Source organism: Prinia subflava, chromosome 6 (assembly GCF_021018805.1).
Source record: "Prinia subflava isolate CZ2003 ecotype Zambia chromosome 6, Cam_Psub_1.2, whole genome shotgun sequence".
Classification (NCBI taxonomy): Eukaryota; Metazoa; Chordata; class Aves; order Passeriformes; family Cisticolidae; genus Prinia; species Prinia subflava.
The window spans coordinates 28548237-28568443 of NC_086252.1; the positions used below are offsets into that span (position 1 = coordinate 28548237).

The following is a 20207-nucleotide window of genomic DNA, read 5'->3' on the forward strand; positions in this document are numbered from 1 at the left end:
TACTGTCAGTCCAGTTTTGTATTTTATTCTTGGTAAAAGAGGTGTTTGAATGTAGATAGTCAAGTAAGGATTAGCAGACCCAGTGCAGGCTTTGGAAATGAACATGATCTGAAACTGTCTGGTTTTATAGCCTTGAGCAAATCATATAATCTCTCTGCTACTGTTTTCTGATCTATAATCCAAAGGTAGTAATGCTTTCTTCTCCATGGTGAATAAATGAATGCTTTCACAGTGTTTTGAAGTGCCATATACAAATATTGCAATTACAAAGAAGCAAGCAACATATGATATTAATGTCAAACAGATACAGGGCAAACTTGGGATGCTGGATAGCAGTGCCCTGAGATACAGCTGTAATGAGTTCATTAGTAATGCACGACTGGATTGATTAAGTAGTTGCCACTGTGTAAAGCCTTGTCTAGAGCTGATACTTGATATGTTATTTTGACCTGCGACAGATGCTCAATGATCTTGTCTCTTAAGTTTTGGCAGTGCCTGTCATGTCAATACAAATTATTGAGCCACACTGAACGAAAGAAGCTATAGCTGCCACATGGATACCTTTTTTATATTCTCCTGTATATAAAAACTGCAGCTTCCCAAACTGGATTTTTATATAACCTTTCAGAAGCTCAGTTTGAAATAGCTTGTCTTCTTTTTTTCTCTCTTCCTGAGAACATTTCCTCTTCCCATCATGATAAAAATGTACTGCTGTGACAAAACAACCATGTTCCCATGATTTTATCCTTTCCTATCACAATGGCAGCACATCCTGTATGGTTATGACACGGCACAGAAAATTCTACCACACTGAGGTTACTTTTACATTGCCTGATAATGGTAACTGTGATGTGAAGCATCAGAAGATACAACATTTTTCTACACAAAAGAGTCACAGGAGGACTCAAACACTCTTTGAGGATCTGGATATCCAGCTGAGATTAGAGGTCTGGATGTGTCAAGGTAGTTGCATGCAGAAGCTTTTCAGCTGTAGGCTGGGGATTTGAAGATGAACAGCATCTAGAAGAGGTTACCTATTCCTGGAAGTTTTGATAGCTTATTTGAACTGGGATTCAGCTGGAGATCCAGACCCTTTTATTAGCAGGCTGGTTATCACAGACTGGGAAGCTGGCACCAGCAGTGGTGGTAACTAGTGCAGCACATCCATCTCTCCATCCATCCATCCCAGTGCAGTCAGCAAGGACTGCAGGTGAAAAAATGGCAGTGTGGATAGCATATATGTTAGGGGCACAGATATTTGACATAAAGGATGTTTTGTTTTGAGTCCTTCAACTGTGAGATGCAAAGATTCACACTTTTTCCTTCCCTAAGCCTCCCTTCAGCCATCCATCCCTTCTAATTCCCATCTCCTTCTGATGGCTCCTGGACTGTGCCTCATGTGTGCATTCACAGGCATTTTAGAGAGAGCTGATGATTACCAACCTTGTTTTAAGGCAGGCTGAGGCCTTTTGCAGATGAGAAGTGAGGCATAGCACTGTGAAATGATTTGCTAAAGGTTATCCAGCTGTGACTGAGAAAGTGTGCTCTGATTCTGCTGCAAAAGATGCCACAAAAGTAAATGTTAATAGTAATAACTTTCTCTATGTGTGTTTCTGCTTTGCAAAATTATATCTCCACCAGGGGACTTGTTAATGTCAACGTCATTCAGTTTTCATGATCACCACTTGAAGTGATCAGTGAGCTGTGTGGATCTACAAATTGCTCCCTTGCAGCCAGCCTCTTAGTCTAATGCTCGGGTGACAGTCAGCTGTAAGGATCAGACTCGAAGATGCCTTTGATTTTCCTTTGATGTTTCCGAGCCAAGGAGGAATTTTACACAGCCACTGGGTGGTAGGTGAAGATCCCTTCTGTTTGTGGGAAGCCAATTATAACGCGGCTGACCTGCCTTGACCTTAAGATTACTGTCAGGACATCTGGGATGTCCTTGAGGGGCAGAGCTACCTCACTGGATGAGCCAGACTCAGGGCATGGACCGATTTGTTTGTCTGGATGCAGCAACCATTCCAATACAGTGATTATAATGGAGGCTGCACAAATTGATCCTGGTCGGACTCAGGGTATTTATTTATTTATTGCACTTTGGCATCATTGCTGACGTGTGAGGATAAACAGGGTTCACCTATAGGATTTAATGAGTGGGAACAACTTACAAGGACAACAGGTCCTAGTTTCTAATCCCCTCTACCAGTTAACTCTCTCCCCCCTTTCATTATTTTTTGTTCCCTTATTCACCTCTTATTCCAGATCTAAGATCAACTAAAGCTTTTAAAACTCCTGACAAACAAGCATCACGAAAGAGGCTGTGTGCCAGAAGTCTCTTGGAGTAAAGCACACGCCGGGAGAGAGGTGGAGGCAGAAAGAACCTCGGACGGGAGGCCAGTGGGACGTGAGAGAAGATCGGGAACTTTTTAACCCCTGCTGAAGCAAGCGAGACGGGGTTTGCTGTGCGATTGCCAGCAGTATTTGGGCGGGGCGTTTATTTCCCTGCTGGGGATGGCTGCGGGAGCTGCCCGGTCCTTCGGAGGGATGCACATCGCCGGCGCGGGCCGGACTACAGCCCCCGTCATGCCGCGGCGCGGGCGGGCGGTGGCGCCGAGCGCGCCTGCGCCGCCAGACGTGGCAGCAGCCGCAGCGGCGGCGGGTCCGGAGCGGGTCCGGCGCGGCGGCGGGATGGCAGTGCCGGGGCAGGGCGCGGGCGCTGCGCGGCGCCGCGGGCGGCTCCCGCCGCTCCCGCTGCTACTGCTCGGCCTGGCGGTGAGTGGCGGCGCGGGGCGGCGGGGGCGGCGCGGGGTGTCCTCGGTCCCCGGGCCGGGGCGGGGGCGCGGCGCGGCCGGCGGAGTTGGGCGAAAGTTGGGAGCGGGACGGGCCCCCGGGGCCGGGCGCGGCGGCTCCTCCGCCGCCCGCACCCGCCGCGGGCGGGCTCGGCTCGGCACGGCACAGCCCGGCATGGCCGGGCTCCGGCAGCGCTCCTCCCGAGTGTCTTCCCAGCGCTCAGCCCGTGTGCTGCTGTCCGGCTTCCCCTTTCCCTTTCAGTGTCCCAAATCACCGCCCGGAGAAAGCGCACCCCGGCGTGCGGCGGCGGCTCCCCGAGCGGCTGCGAGCTGGGCCCCCGGCTGCCCCGACCGGCGGCGCTTCGGTCCCAAGTTTCGTGTGGAAAGCGGTGCGGTGGCAGAGGATTTCCAGAGGGTTTCCCTCGGCGGCGGCCGTGCCGCAGCGGAGCTGCCGCGCTCGGCTTTGTGCACCTGTGTGCAGCACCCCCGCCCCGGGCACCCCCGCCCCTGCGCCCCTCGCATGTGGCGCTGTCCATCCCGCTGCGCCCCGGAGTATCGGGGTGTGCTTCAGGGACATTGCACTGAGAGAGCACTGCTTACCTCAGGGAGGCTTCCAGACTTCTAGACATATTTTAAAGTCTGCCTTCTATTTTTTTTTTTTTAATCCATTGAATTTAGCATAAGTAGCTCAAAAGATTGACGAAGGCATGGTTTAAAACACTACTTTATTCACTTTATTGTCATGAACTACAGTTCATTCTTCTGCCTGGACAAATGAAGCTAATAATTAATGAAAAATTACGTTAATTTTTTTATGCATGAGTGATCTGAAATGTATTTGGAAATGCATGACCATGGAGTGCTCATCTAATTCATACAAATCAAGTGTGGAATTGCTAATTGCCCTATGCTTATCCTGTACTAATATTAGAATTGCCTTTGTGGGACAGAAAGATTTGGCCCTGTCTGATGTAGCCTTTTGCCCCTGGCAGGGCCATAGCTCTCGACTCATTCAGGAGGGAGAAGAAATGCTGTGCATTCTGAGCAATTTTTGCTTTAAGCTTGGTGTAGAATCACAGACCTATGCTATCTGTACTTTATTGATTTCAAGTGATACTGAAGTCAGGCTGAACTCTCCCTAAATGCTGTAGATTTTTTTCCTCTGTGGCTCATCTTTAATAAGCACAGTAGTTTTGTCAGTGATACTTGTGCCAGTGCATTCCTCAGATTGAGGATATGCTGTGGACCAAGTGGAGTTGCAAGTGGACTGAATATTCCCTCCCTTCAAAAGAGCTAAGCACACAGAGTAATTTCTGGTATTTCCTACTGTATCCACTGTGACTGTCAGACCTTATCTTACTGTAACATTCATTTTATGGTAATGTAAATATTTTCCTGTGACTTTTCTTTGTAGATTAAAAGATATTATCCCTATCTTTCTTCATATGAATCTGTTGTTTCCAATTGTTCTAGTTTCCCTCTTTGACCTTTTGTGTTGCAGAGCTGGTGCCTTTGATATGAGCAAAGGAGGCCTGCTGTTGTCAGTAAAATCATACAAAGCCATTTTAATTTATCCACATTATTCTTTCTTACCTTTCTTAATTTGCCACAGCAGTTTATTTGCTCTGTGATGCTTCATGCTGAGCAGATGTCTTCATTGAGCTGTTGATTCAGCTAATTCTTTCCCCTTTGCTGTGTACAAGTAGTTTAAATTATTTCTTCCAATTTGCATTATCTTGCACTTGAAGGTGTGATTTTTCATCCTGAAATATGTAACTCGCTGTACTCCACGACTGAAAAACTAGCCTACAGCTGTGATATAGCAAAACCTGCTTTTAATATTTTTTTTAGTTGATGTGAGGCTGTTAAATCAGGTGGTTCTCAGTGTGTAAAGTTAAACTAAAGGTAATACCAGCTGCTTGGTAGGTCAGTGAGAAACATTTTTTTCCTTTCAGTCAGTCTTCACATGTGTTTTGGTTTTTGGTTGGTTTGTTTGTTTGTTTGTTTTTCTGGAAATGCTGACTACTTGCAGTGCACCTGGAACAGCAGCTAGAGTTGTGCACACATAGCACTTCTGAAAAATAGGACTCATTTTTTGACCCAAAATTAGACGTGGCTTTTGAGAAATGAAATCCTTATCTCTGTAAGACTTCCTACATATGTAAAAGGTAACCTATAAAGCTGGATGAGGAAAATGTTTAATTATCTTCTAATGTAAGCTATTAATTTGTTACCTTCAGCATCACTGTTGGGTATGTGACACACACATGAGGAAGATCGTGATCTCTGCCTGCTGTGAGTTTTATTTCTTGAATGAGTTGGAGAGCCGTGAGGAAGTTGTGGGTTCCCTGTTTGGTTTATCAAGTGGTTGACTATTTCATGCTCAAAGGACTGAATTTACTGTTCAAGGCACGGGGAAGGAGTTTCACACCAAGGTGGATTAGCATTTCCTCTGAGGCATCAGATGCTGTGCTTTCCCTAGCAGAAGGCAACCACTGCTTCCAACAGGATTACGCATCTGGGTCCGTTTGCTTTGCAAACACTGGTGAATATTATCTCATACCAGTGTGGCAAAGATCAGTTTGTCTTCCGAGTGTTGGCTTAATGACAGAGCAACGGAGTCAAGAGTCCAGCTGACTGAGGTGGGAAGCAGACTTTGTGATCTGGTGCCACTCAAGCCCCCTGGCTTCAAAGAAGGGCTTGAAAGGAACATTTCAGGCTTCCAGCTCCTCAAGTGCTTCCTTAATCCTTGCCAGTAGGGTCACAGGAATGCACTAGTGAGCACTGACACATGTGAATTCAGGCCTGCAGGAAAGGCTTGGGCATGATTCCCTCTGTGTTGCAGGTAGCCCTGCAGTATGGGCAGCAGTGGCTTGCCTCTGGGGAGTTTGCAGGCAGGGTGTGAGCAATGCTTCACTACTGCAGTGCTCAGGTACTGTTTCCTATTGTGGCATTTGGGCTTGAATTCAGGAGTGCCTCTTCCTATCCAGTTATGATTTGTACTACTGGAGCCTCTTCGGACAGTGTTTCCTGGCAGTCAGAGGGAGGGTGTTGCAGAGAGGAATTCCTTACTTGCTGTCCCCCCTCTGTATTCCTACTTTGTCCATTCCCTCTTCAAAATATGGATTTGTAAAACTCTGATGTGGGCTGTGCTGTGTGTCCTCAGATGCCCTTCCCAAATCAAACCCTGGCTTTGTTACTCCACTGCCTTGTGGAGGGATGTTTTCAATCCATTGATTCTGGTGCCACAGCACCTGTTTACCTCAGAGGTCCTGGGATGTTGATGCAAGTGTGGTTTGGTCATCAGAAGTGGTGTTTCTGCCCAGGGGTGAGTTCATGGTGTCCTGAACAATTGGTGATGGAAGAGGTGCTTCTTCTGTTGTTGAGCATTTCTTTTGCCTTTTGGTGGTGGAGTTCCTTGAATTCCTCTGTTTGAGTAAAATGGAGGTAGTGAGGTATTTCTTCAGAACTGTGGCTGGAAATCTGTGAATGGAAAAACTCTGATTCTGGTTGCAAATTGCATTGCACTAACTAGCATTGCCTTAAATTTCTTGATGCTGGCATGGTCACCTTGGAAGTTGTTTACCTTGTTCCTGCCAGCTTTTCAAGCTTGTGAATGGCAAAAAACTGTGATAGCAGAGCAAGTCTTTGGTTTTGTGCTAGCTGTGAGTAGCTGGTAGCATTGGTGGAGGGTGCTGTGAACTGCATGTGTGCAGAGCACATATAGCAAAGGTAATTTAATTTGTGACTGTCTTGATGATGTCCTGTCTGTTGTCTTTGGGCTTGGAGTCATATAACCTGTCTGCTGGGTAGCTGCAGATGGACTCTTTCTCTCCCCCTCCTCACCTTTCCTGGATATGGCACACCATGACTGTGTGGTTGTGCTTCTCTAGGATCAGCTGTGTGCTGGTTTGTTCTGGTGCTGCCTTCCTTTTGCCTCTTGCAGATCACTTCCTTTCTGTGTGAACCTTGCTCCAGCTATTAAAATTAAACTTTGCCTCCTATCACCTGGCAGAAAAATGTGAGGATTAATTAGTTAACATTTGTCCAATTCTTTGAAGATAACAAGTGCTATATGAAGTGCTAGAGATTTTCACGTGTCATATTTTGCCCTCTCTTCCTTATAAATCCCATTAATAGTGTTTTTGTCTTCTTTTTATAGTACCTCCTACGTGCTTCTTGAGTAGGTGGTATTTCTTTAAACTTCTCGAAAACCCAGTTTTTAGTGGGGGTTTATGTGGCATATGCTTTGCTCATGCCCTTAACTTCTGTAGTCAAATGTGCTCGTTCAGAAGTGATATCTGAAATATTATTTCATTGGCAACTTGTTTAATATATGTATGGTACCAGTGCCTGGCTTGATGAGCAAGAGCTTCACATTCATAATAAGGAGAAAGTTCTTTGTCAACGTTAGTAATTGACCCTATTACAGTCAGTTGTTAATTAGTAAATAGTTGCACAGGTTTTCCTTCACAGAGCATTCAAAACCCGGTGATAAACCGTACAATTAATTTGCTACTCAGAGCCCTTAAGAACCTCCTTTAGTATAGACTATTATGCCTGTAGCTTAAACCCCACTGTTTAAGAACAATATGAACAGTAGAGTCTAGTCAAATCTTGACGTCTCCATGGTATTTTTTGCTACCTTCTATATTTGGAAAGTGAACATAGCAAGCACCACGTTAAGTGGAATGTCTTATTTGTAGCATTCTTCAGCCTCAGTTAAAGAGTACTAAGACACTCTGTGTCAGGATTTTAATTTTCCTTCCTTTGAAAACAAAAGAAAATATGACACTTGCCTCTTTGCAGATATGACCTCCCACAACAAAATGTCACTAGTGCTTCAGTTTTTTAATTTCTGGAAGGGCTTGAGGTGAGTTAACTGATCTGGATTGTGTATGCAGTAAGAACGTGCTGTTCCACAGACCATGTGGGAATGAAACAAACCTAGGAAGTGTCCGGCGGGCATGTCTGCAAATGTAAATCTGTGGGGCAAACCCATTGTTTTAAAACGCTGTCTGCCTTGCCGTGCAGTTGTTGATTTTGCCATGTGTCTGCTGGAAGCCTCCTCAGCTGGCCATCCCATGCTGCTGTAGGTGTGGGAGTCCCTGCTCCCCACTCAGACCATAGGTGGCTTTTTGGATGGGTCACAGACTCAGTGAGCAGCCTTTGTGCCGGGAGTCCTCAGCAGGCTGCATTTTGTGAACCCCTGCAGGGGCAATTGGCAAAGATGGTTTTGTGATTCCAGTGGGATTGCTGTAGGGGCCACTTCAGCTGTGACCCCTGAAGTGTGAGACCCTAGACCTACTACCCTTTCTCTTCCCCACGCCACAAAGTAATTTTTTTACCAGGCTTCCTTGATGTACCTTTGGGTAACAGAGCTAACCTGTCTCGTCCCATCTGATTTGATTAAAATGTTTCTACAGCTATTTTAGATATTAATCATGAACGAAAAAAGGGGACTGTCCTACTTATCACTACCCATCTTGGAAGGCATTTGTTACAAATGGCTCAGTGATCAAAGCAGCACAACCCTGAATGTAAATAGCAGCAGAGGGAGGGCTCCTGAGTGAAAGGCAAGCAATTATTGCACAAGGTCAAGAGTGGTTTGTCTGATGAACAAGGAACATAAAACATCTGCAGTCAAACCGTGACTTTTGTAAACAAGGGGGTTTGGATTTGAACATCTTGTATTTTTCAGTGGGAAGGAATTGGGGGGAGGAAAACAATGGGTCTGTTTGTCCCTTGTGCTTGCCAGGAGATGGCTTAGACCTGGTATTGTCACTACGTGCACAGTGTGTGTATCGCGGGACCTGGCTGTGCCACCAGCTGATGTGCACATTTACAAACCTCTGTCACCACGGCACAGAGGTGTCCCTTCAAGTCAGCCTTCTGAAGTTAAGTGCACAGGCCATCACAGGGCTCATTTTGGGAGCTGAGTGGGAAAGGAAAGGTGAGATTCTGTCTTTATGGGATTTCTCGCCTGTTCCCTCCCTCCCCCCATTTTAATGTGCCAGATGAGATCCCTGTTCAGAATGTGAACTACTCGCCTCCTAAAGAAGTTAATAATGAAATTAAATTCAGTCATCTCCATTGCTGCTTGGAATTTTGAGGCAGGTTTCCTCTTCAACTAGACTCCTATAAAATGCCTTGTCAGACACAATCTGTTTCACATGCAGAGGGTTGCTGATTGATCATATTTACAGTGGGTTGAGTGCTGTTGTCCCAAAATGAGAATGACACCAGTGGGTGGCTAAGCTAAGGCAGAAATCTGAGTCAATGTCTTCCTGAAAAAGTGGAGTTTAGAAATTGTGGTCGAGTGTAAGGCTGTGTCCCTGCCAGGCAGCAGTGGTGCTAGGGTTTGTTGTCACAGCCCCAGCATTCTTGATGAACAGTGTGCAAATTGGCTGCCTAATTATACATGTGTTAGTGTGTGCATAAAAATTGCATGTTGACATATGGGTTCAGGCACCTAAGCACTGTTTCAGCTGCATATCCATTTATACTTTTTATGCATTATTTGTGTCCAGGGAAGTATATATTTCGGGTTCTTGAGCTGGAAATAGGAGAAATAGGGAGTAGTTTTTCTGTCCAGTGTACAATGCTACTCTTCTAATAGAAATCAAAATTAAGTAAGATCTATTTTCTTGTTTTTAAAACTGTGTGTTTTCATTGCCCTTGATGTAAAATAAATACATAGGTAATTCTCCAGATATGCTGCTTATCCTTAGCAAAGGACTATGCTGTCACGAAGCTTTTGTGAGGAGCAACTCATAAATTGAACTCGGTTCTGTGGGACGAGTAGTTAAGCATTTATCACATTTAATTTGAATAATAAATGTAAAATATGAAAATACATTCTTGTGGCTGTTTGAAAGATACTCCCTTTTTTCATTTTAAAATGAGATTCACAGAAGAGTAAAAACTGAGAAATAAACTCTGCTTTCTCAGATCCTTTACGATTTTGAGAAAACACGGCCTGAGGGATGACCACATTTTTCAATAGTGTCAGTCCTGGAAGTATAATTAGCAAATAGTTATTTGCCTGTAACTCTTTGCCTCTGGGTTTTGGAAAGCTCAGATCTTCCTTGGGTACCAGTTCTAAGGGAGTGGAGTTGTGCAGTGTTTACTGCTCTTTAACAGATGCATAAGTTTAGCAGCTCTGCAAGGAATTAGTAGAGAGTGGGGAAAAAAGAAAATTAAACCTTTTTGACTGATCAGACCCTCTGCCACCAAGCTTGCATCATATATTAAAATACATACTTTGAAGAACAGAGGCGTCTAGAACACACAGGGGTTTGTACCTTGTGCTCGAATAGCCGTGTCTCAGCAGTTTTGAATTGACTGTCTTGAGGATTTGGGTTCACTTATGTTTTACTTGAGAGTCTTTCATGCATCTCAGACACTACAGTCACATGACTGATGTGTGACCTACCCCATAAAAATTCTGTGAAAATAAATTCAGATTGCGACTTTGAGCTGGGGAAAATCTGCAGACTAGAATTGCTGTGAGATTTGCATTTTATAGTCTGCCACGTGTAGTCTGTCTTTTTTTTAAGGCTCCGCCAAAGTTTCCTGCATCTGAGAGCACCAGGTGACAGTCGTGTCACTGAGCCAGCCATGGATGAAGATCTGTTATGATAGGCAACTGTGCAAACACAGCATGAAATAAAATAGACCTTCCTTCAGTTTTGTTGCAGTTTCTCATTGCCATAACTGGTAAGAGTGGCAGAGATGTTGCACGAGTTTGTCCTGTTATGCCTTTTACTTTAGCAGGTATTGAGGTGGGCAGCTTCTGGAAAAAAAATACTTGGAGTATTTCTTAACTTTTTGGGTGGGTGGTCGTGAATAGATTTTAAAGCTTTAGGATGTTCAAGTGACAAGAGAGTTTAGCTTGTTTCTTATTTATAGATTTCCATATGTGTGAATGTAGCACTTCCTGACGCATATGAAAAGAGGCTTCCTGCCCAGGAGGGACTGTCACCTTTCTTGACCTCTTCTTTTTTTAATATGCGCTCATCTCCGCTTGTGCCCTGGATTTAAACAAGGAGTGTGCTTGATTGGGCAGTGCCTGGCTGATGAGCTCTTCTGCAAAATGTCTGGAGTAAATCTACCTGAGTCATGTCTTACAAATAAATTCATATAGCACAGTACATGCAAATTAGCTTCATCTTTGCTGCTGCTGTTCCTACGGGCTGTGCAGGAATATGAATTTCGTTTTTTGTGGAAGAGTGTAACTGCTTCCATAGAATTCTTTTTTCCCATCCTCTTAATTTTGCATTGTTGCCAGAACCAGTGGCTATAGCCTTGGTGAGGCTGTAGCTGCTGGTACAGTCATCACTGCTGTCACTCTAGAGCAGGGCAAAGCAGCCCTGTGTTTGGGATTGATGTCTGGTAGAATTGACTGCTTGATAGCCCCTTGCTTCAACAGAGCTGGTAAGGAAGGCAGAGGTTCTTCTGGAGGTTTAACCATAAACCAGCCTGTTCATTCCTGGGTAGGGTCTTGTTTAATTTCAGCAGGAGAAAGCTGGAGAGTGTGGAACTACTTAATTCTTATCAGTTTGCAAACATCATATAGCACAAAGGTGAATTGGGGCTGGTGAGTTTCTCCGCTCAGCTGATAACCTCCCAGTGTTGCTGCGGCTTCCTTAGATGTGCAGGCAGGGCAGTTCTGTCCAACTGGATGCCTTTGGCTTGGACCTTTTGGGTTTTATAAGCAGGAAAGGCTGCAACATTAATCTTAATTAAGGGGAGATGATGATTTATTCAGCTGGGCTGACTGGTGTGCTCGTATGCACAATGCCATTCCCAGTGGGTCTTGGGCTAAACCATAGGAACAGAGGAAGCTGCTGTAGTAAAACTGCAGGAAAATAGTAACGTATTGATTTGATACCTGGGCAAAGAAGCAATGAGTATATGCAATGTGACATGCATCTTCCTCTAAGTACCTGCTGTTCCACCAGTGCAGCGAGTTTTCTGCTAGTGGCAATACCAACAAGTCAGTAGTTAAAGCTCTCATTGTTTTCAGAATACAGTTTTTCAAGAGGTTTACAGCTCTGCCATTATAAGGAAAGAAAAAAAAAATCTTGAAATTGGCAAAACAGCCTTTCTAGCTGGAAAAGACACGGAATGCCTGTACTTAAAACCATAAAATGGTGTGGGTTGGAAGAGAGCTCAAAGATCATCTCATTTTAACACCCCTCTTCTGAGCTATCCGTAAACATTTTAAACAAAAGTTTACAGTATCATGTGGTGTCACGTTTAAAGTGGCTTTTGTGGGTTTTTTTAGTCCAATTGCTTCTTTTTGATAGAGTTCACAGACTAGAGTATCCTTAACTGAGTCCAGTTTTTTAAACCAAACATGCAACCTGTAGTTTCACTTTTTCCCTGTGTTCAGCCTTAGTTTCAGTTAAGCTCATTTTGTGTCTTCTGTAACTCAGGGCATAAATAAAACTACAAGACATTTGAATAGTTACAAAAATTGAGGTGAAGAGTTTTTTAAAAAATACTTAGCATTTAAAAGATCTGCCCATAGTGTTGGATTAACTTCTCCTGTGCAGCTCCTGATTGTGGTGATTTTGGGCAGGATTATTCACATCTGTGTCACCTCACTTAGCCCAACAATATTTGCATGCTTTGATTGGCGACACCATGTATTCATCTCAGAAAATATACAAGTGATTCACATACATCAGCCTGAAATAGGAAGGTCGAGCTCTGGGGACATCTGGATTTAGAAGAATGTGAGTCTTTTGGTCGAATTAAAGCATCAAGGACATTTATGCTGAAGGTAGGGGCTGACTTGCAAATGTGCTCACTTCTCATAATCTGACCATCTGGTCAGTGGGGCCCAGTGCTGGGAATCCTGCCTGTGGAGTGGGGTAACTTGTTCACTCTCAGATTTTATGTTATTGGTGTGTTTTTTAGTAACTTCTAAGTTCTCAAACATCCTGGTTGTTTTGAGGATGATTTCCATGTCACCTCAGCTTCTCTCTATTACCTCTCCATTACCTTGTGTCTCCCAGGATTCCCCTCATGCCTCCCTCTTTTCCACATGTAAAGACTTCTGGCATTTGTACAATCTGCTTCGTAGATGTAGGTTTTGTTTCTGAGCCTCAGTTACTCTGGTGCTTGGAAATAGCTGAATTTGGATGAAGTGCATGCCTGGGGCTGTGTGTTCTCACTTCATTGGCTTAGTCTCTCCTTAAAGTGCTCATGACGTAACACATGGGATGAAGAACAGCCTTTTACACCCATGCACAATGGACATATTTTCCAGCCTGGCTGGAGTAAGGCACGATCAAAATCAGTTCTGTAATTAAGGAAATGCTGAACCTCTTGTGTGTGTTAGGCAAATGAGCTAAAGCTTTTAGCCAAGCAATTAAGTGTTAAGGTTTTACTGTAAGGTGAATGGAAACTAGATAATTTCTCCAGCTAAGCTTCCCTTAATCATTCCATTAGCACGAATTCAGTACAGTGCAGAAGGGAAGCAGCATAGCCTGATGGATAAGATTATTCTTATATAATTATTAAAGATTATTGCAGTAAGAATAAGCAGTAAAGGCCCCAGCTGAGGATATGGTCATAATTTGATAGGAGTTTTACATTTTGATAGTCAAACTGTGCTCTGGAACTGTTGTGATTTAAATAGACTAAAAGATGCAGTGGAAAATAACTTTTTTTGCATAGATTCAGAACTGAGATACAGAGGGATTGAATGCTGTGTCTTCCATGTGGCCAGTGGAAGCTGAACAAGTCACTGCTGTGTGTGTGACATGGTGTGGGCACTGGGAAACATGAGCCCTGCTCCACTTTGGAAGGGTGGGTGGGAGAGGGTTGTGCTTAGTGCTGTAATGCGGGTGCTGGATTACTTGCATTTTCTGTTCTCATTTCCTACATCTGCTCCCTGTCAGTGTAGGTTATTTTAACTTGATGGCTCTCGCTGTCTTCTGTCGGGTATCAAAGTACTGGATTGAGTTTGCAGCATATTCAGAGATGTAAGGACAAGAGTGCTCTCAAAGTGGCAATTTTGGCAATTTGCTGCTTCTCTTGGTAGAGTATATTAAATTTACATAAGAATTGTTATCTAGTTATCTGACTTGGGAGCCAGCTTTTGAAACGGGTGGCATCTTAAGCAAAATCGTATTTTTTGATGTTGTGTTCATCTTTCCATTTAAGTGTACTTGTTAGAAATGTATTGGCCCAGTTTCAATAAATCACGTGCCTGGCATTTTTTCTTTTGATTTTGCTGATCAAATCAGTGTGATAGCCTATTTAAGGCAGCATGTCTCAAGATTATAAAAAACCATCACAGCGATTTGCAAAAGCAGGTTGTCTTTGTATTTGTGACTGATGTTTTTGGCTCTCTGTTTCCCCAGGCATTCTTGCCAGCATTTGTGTATTCGTTGAAGGTGTCTCCACTCATAGAAAAAATAAGTGATCACAAGGATTTTAAGAAGCTTCTCAGGACACGAAATAACGTACTAGTGCTCTATTCCAAATCTGGTAAGTCTTTTTTCTTTTTTTTTTTTTGGTATCACAGCTGGTTGTGCCCAGCAAGGTGTGTACCAAGAGGCTTCTATGTGACTGCAAGGGCTTCTTTGGGACTGGTGTTCTTTTTTTTAATTCAGAGGCTCCTGATGTTTCAAGATTGGAGACCTCTTAATTCAGCTTTCTAATTGCTCTGTCACGTGGGCAAAAATGTACTTTATTCTAGCTTTGTCTCCAGAACTGGCTCCCTGTAATAAGAGCTTTCTGGTGTGTTTATCACAGTAGTTTGCAAGTTTCGATTTCCTGGTGACACTGAAAGGCATAATGAATAGTTACAGTACTGAAATCAATCCATCTTTGCTTCTGACAGTTTTGAATGTCCTATGCTTGTCTTTCAGCTTTAATTAAAAAAATAAAAAAATAAAAAAAGCTGTTGTGTAAGATGGAAAATGACTCATTTCACTTTATGCCACCTGTCCCCTTGAATCTTTTTGTTGTTTCCTCTGTCATTCAGGCTCGCTTTTCAGGCTGTTTGCTCACCTGTTTGCTCTTCCTTTGCTCTGTTCTGCTCCTGCTGTACCTTATCTCCTTTCTTGCCTTGTTTTTTTTGGGGGGATGTTTTGTGTAACACCACATAAAATCAAGAAACAATCTTTAAACTCCACACACAAGTGCAGAATGCATTTGTGAATGTGGAAGTCACTGGACAGAAAGAAGTAAGATTTGTAATAAAGATGATTTTCCTTAGTGCTGTATTGTTTTTGTTGTTGCTTCCTTCTTCCTGTAGGTAGACAGGACAAGATAATGCCTTGTTTGGTTGTTGGGTTCTCCTTTTCTGACCTGTTGTTTCTGACCTTGTGTCAGTTAAACACAGTGATGGTAGAGTTGCTCTGAGTTCATAGTGTATCATATTGGAGCAGTATATGGTGAACAATATCCTCCTCCCCCTGCCCCCCAGCACCAGAGAATTTTGCAGGCAAAGATGTGCAGGTGCTGGTGTAATTAACTTTATTTCCTAAAGATATGGTTATTCTGAAACAGTTAAAGTGATATACGTGGCTTATTTTTTTGTTAGAATACTTGTGTTTTGCATAGTGGGGAACTTTGAGTGCTTGAACTTCACCGAATGGTTTTGTAGTAACAGGTTCAAAGTGAAAATCATAAAAGGGTTTCTAATGCTTTTTGATTTTTGAAAGGAACACTTTAGATAAAAAGACGTCTGTATTATTCAGATTCTTAAAGGGAAAATTTTCTTTTTACGCTTAATATTTTAAGTGGTGGTTGCTTTCATTTTTAGCAGCACAACCAGAACACTTCAGCTGTGACACTCATCTAATAAATGTTGCCCTATGGGCATTGTTCAAAAGCCATGTTACGGAGATTTCTTTTTTTCTGTTTTTGTTATTTAATTGGTTGGTTTTAGCAGTCTAAAGCATTGCATGCAGAGCTGACTGTGGAATTAATGTTTCTTCCTGGAACAGTGATCCTTGCACAATTAGAAATCTCTTTGCTCAACAGTCACCCAGAAAGAGGCAAGGGGAAAAACAAGAGAGGAATTTGGAGGAGCAATTTCAATCCCAGATATACATCCCTCAGATGTGATGAGATGTTGGCTGGCATCTGGTCATACTGCTGGAACAAAGGCTTTACTTCCCAGCTGAGCAGAACTAATGTCACTTTATATTACAAGCAGAAAATTCATTGGTTTGGGGAAGTGTCATAATTTGTAGGAGATGTTTAGTTCCCCCTACCAGGGGTACTCAGTAACTGAGTCTTCTGGGACAAGTGGACCCCTGAATGCTTATTTTTAAAAGTGTGTTTGTCAAACTGTTCCACTGTAAGTACATGCAAAGAATTCCCCCACCTGTCTAAGTCCCTGTGTTGGTGAGAGGTGGCAATTGCATGTTCTGGGTATTTGGGTATAAGAGTTTCTTGAGGACTGATATGTGTGGGTTGGTGTTTCTGGTGGTATCAGGCCCAGGCAAAGTCTGTTTAGATACAAAGAGGTTGTTTCTGGCTCAGGAGATCGTTGAAGTAAAAATCGTGAAGTTTTAGAGATTATTTGATGGGTTATCCTTACACGCTGGCTCTGCTTGTCTACTCTGACATCTACAGGCCCTCAATTCCTCAGATGCTGGAGACAAGATATTGGTCTACAGAAGCATTCTGTCTGTCCCAATATTGCATTTTTACATTCAGTTACTTGAAGTAGTTTTGGAGATCTCGAAGAGACTCTTGGTTTCTATTTTCTGTTCATTGAGGAAGGAAACAGTTCCTGTTAAATTTTTTGGGGGAATGGATACTTATTTTGTACTGCTATATTTTTCTCTCTTTTTATTTTTAATACCATTTATAAGACTCTTTTAGAATGGTAGTGTTTTGCAAAATCTACACATGTGGCATGGCATTATAAAAATCTCTGTTGGGTATTTATAATACAGCCAGTACTCAGAAGGACTTTTCCTAGGTACTGCTCATGACTGTTAGTTTGGGTGTCTCCCAGGGTTACTATGAGAATAAAGTCTGTTATTTTCTGTGTATGACTGGGCTAGAATTAGGGAGGCAGAGATGCTGAGTGACTTGCCCTTGCAGCTGATGAATCTCCTAAATGAAATTGCTGTAATTAGCAGGCTGTGGTACAAACTGGTTCATGCCCAGCCACAGGGAAAAAGGCAGTGTTGGGATGGAAGCTGTAGGAGAGGACACAGTATAGCTCCATAAATGTAGCTCAGGGAGCATGTCTGGAAATACCAATTTTAGTGTCTTGTTTAAGGGGGTAGAAGGAAGGAGGCACCCAGCTTCAGCTGCAGCCAGCTTTCCTTCTAGTTTACAGAAGATTTTACTGATCCCTGCTATGCTGGTTTCTTCAAATGAGACAAAATGTTCTTCACATGCTTCAGAACATAGAAATGCAACATTGTGTTGTTTTGTGTAGGTAGTAATGCTGTTGTTTATTTAGTTTTATTGTTTAATTTTGTCTTCCAGCTGGTGCTGCTGAGAGCTCGCTCAGATTGCTGTCCAGCGTGGCCCAAGAGGTGAAAGGACGAGGTACTATAGGCTGGATAGACTGTGGGTATGTGTTGTGCTCTTTTCCTTCTTATTCTCCCTTTCTCCTTTTGGCTTTTATTGCTATCTTAGCTTTTTTGATGGCTCTGAAACTTTTTGCCTTTAACTGAACCCACATAATTCTGTGCATTTTCTTCTGTAGGGAGCTTATATCTTACCATCTTCCCTTCCTTTGAATGAGTGGAGGGGAATAATTCTTTTTTCTTATGGTGGTTGTTACTTTTCTGACAGCATGTTTTTCAGCCTGAAGTTGAGACCTCAGCTGACATTGCCTTTCATAGGGGACACATAGAGTGCAAGCTTTTTTCCCACAAGCCAGGGGAGGAGGAATCTCAATCTCACATGTTGTGTCTCAGCTGGAGGGCAGTGCAATTCTGCTCTGACAGCAAATCATGTGAGCACTAAGGCTATTTGCTTGGTATTGAAGCATCCAGCCATTTGCGTTTCTCCATAAAATGTGCTTTCTTTTAAAGACCTTTCTCTGTGCTGCCATAAGTTTGTGGCAATTTTTAATGTGAAGGCAGAGAAGCTTGTTTTTGTAAGTGGTTGTGTGTGTGGGGAGGAATGAACAGGTGTGTACTTTCTGGTTTGCAGATGTGAAAATCTGCGCTGTGGTTCAACTCAATAACAGTTTGCTTGTGGTTTTAGCTTGTGTATTGTAGTGCCTCAGCAGCTTGGAGAGCTTTGCCTGCAGGTGGCAAGTGCCCCTTCCTGCGCTGCAGAGGAGCAGCTTGCAGCCTACCTGTGTTTTTGGGGGGGATTGCCATGTTATGAACAGATTGTACACTGTGCACAAATGTAAGTCAGCTCTGCACATCGTGTGGTTCCCGTAAAATTACACTTTTGAAACTAACCCTCATCCATCAAACAATGACCCAGAATAAGTCCTTGGTAAATGCAAGTTCATGTGAGTTTGTTATTGTTAACCTGCCCTGCTCCGCCCCTGCCAGCAGGCAGGTATTTCTCCTGTGGAGTCCTCTGCCTCTGCCTTCTGTTTGCGTTCTGCTGGGCTTGTCCAAGTGCACACACACTTTCATCTCTGCCCAACTGGTGGGGATGGAGTTCCAGGTCATCTGCTGGCAGAAAGCAGGGCTGTTCCTCAGAGGTCAGTGAAGCCTGGACCACTTGCCACCTGCTGAAGAGCCAGTGGGTAAATTGGATTGACTCCTACAAGGTGAAGGTTGTGAGGAAATCAGGCATACCTCTGAAATCCAAGAAAAACAGTCTCCATTTCTAACAAAAGCACTGATAAGTAATTTTTTTGTTGTCAGCAATGAGGGCTAGCAAATAGGGTTCTGAGCCAGCCTCTTGGCTTCAGTTTCTGGTCATAGACTGGGTGCTACCTTTTTGTGTCTTTTGTTTTGGGGTACTTACTGCTTACTCTGTGTGTTTGTGTTATATACAAATGCTAGATGATGAGGCTGTCCAGCTGGCCCTTCAAAATGCTGCTGTAATACAACTAAACAGTAACTCCCTTCAGGATTTATTTTAGTTCTGGGTTGGAGAAGGAAAGATTTGGTGTTTAGGACTTCAGTTTGAAATCCAGGGAAGTTTTGGCACTTGGTTCAGGTCAGTCTCCACTCCTGACTTTGTAAGTAATGGTGATGGAGAGGGAAATCTATTGTTTGGTTTTGCTGTAAAATAAACTTCAATTCATCAAACCCTAATATACTCTCATTTTCCAAATGTTGACATCTAAACCAAACTTTGTTATGGAAGCTACTTGCAAGAAATGTATTTTCAAGTCTCTCCCACACAGTGCTTTAATACTTTTCATAGGAGGCTTGGTACTTGCAGTGCCTTTCCTCTCACTATGATGGAGAAATACTGAAAGGTGAATTAATCTCAGACAGGGCAGCAGTGTGGTGAAAGTCATGCTGTGAGGGGTTGGGAGAACTGGGAATAGATTGATAGGTTCCCAAAATTGCTACCATCAGATTGCCACTTGGCAAGTGGCAGGCACTGACCAGGGTGTTATAACATGGCTATAGGTGTGATTCTCTCTTTGAGGGTAAAGCAGAGCTGTCTTTCATGCCTTGTTTGGGAAGAACCTGGAAAAAATAGCAGGGCATTTTTCAGAGATGGACTTCTATCCCTTCTATCACTCTTGCTGAGTGGATACTATAACAGAGTTGGTGAACTGGCTTCATGGGGCAAGGTGAGCTGGAACACTGGCTCATGGTAAAGGAGGTCTTGGTGGATGCAAAAAAAAAAACCCTAAACAAATAGTTTGAGCCTCAACCAAGTTTTGTGGTTGATTTGCTTGTTAAGCTTTTGAAGCATTCTGAAATCAATCTAGTAGTTTTGAGGTGACTTTTAAACAATTTTTTGGGGGGAAGGTTTTTTTACTTTGCTTATTGCTTTCTAAAAAATCATATAGAGGTGGCTGCAAACCACTGCCCACCTTGCTGCAGTGACAATACCAGAGGCTGGGGCATTGCTGTCTGCCCCAGGTCACAGAGGGCCAGTTGTAGGGACAGCTGAGTCCTACCAGAGTGGCTCAAGACATTCTCCTCCAGCAAGTGTGCTGGGAGGCTTATTTGTAAATCTTGGTGCTGAAACAAACAGCACACAGATGCAGGGATATTTACAGCACAGGCTCAATTTGTTTTACAAATACTGACAAGAAATGTGTTGTTTGGCAGCAATATTTAGCGGGAAATTTTGGCTTTGCTCTTCACATCCTGCTGTACTGGGCTTCTTTGCCTCCAGATCCAAGCATTGGCAAGGCTGGCATACATGCAGAGTTGTGGTTTGTGCTGCTGCTTCCCTGTGGTGATGACAGCAGTCGTTTTTGTTTTTCTTCACTGGCTTTGCTTTTTTTGTTTCTTGTCATTCTCCTTCCCCTGGCTTTCAGGA

At 43.3% G+C, this 20207-nt stretch overlaps 1 protein-coding gene across 1 annotated transcript in view; it reads left to right on the forward strand.

Annotated features, from left to right (window-relative positions):
- The first annotated feature begins 2532 nt into the window (after positions 1-2532).
- Positions 2533-20207, forward strand: part of PDIA5 (protein disulfide isomerase family A member 5) — a 97694-nt gene continuing 80019 nt past the window's right edge. Inside the window, exons 1-3 of the mRNA XM_063400865.1 lie at positions 2533-2775; positions 14171-14297; positions 17268-17355. Of these exons, the coding sequence (XP_063256935.1) occupies positions 2548-2775; positions 14171-14297; positions 17268-17355 (443 nt within the window). The 5' untranslated portion in view covers positions 2533-2547. The remainder of the gene's footprint in view (positions 2776-14170; positions 14298-17267; positions 17356-20207) is intronic.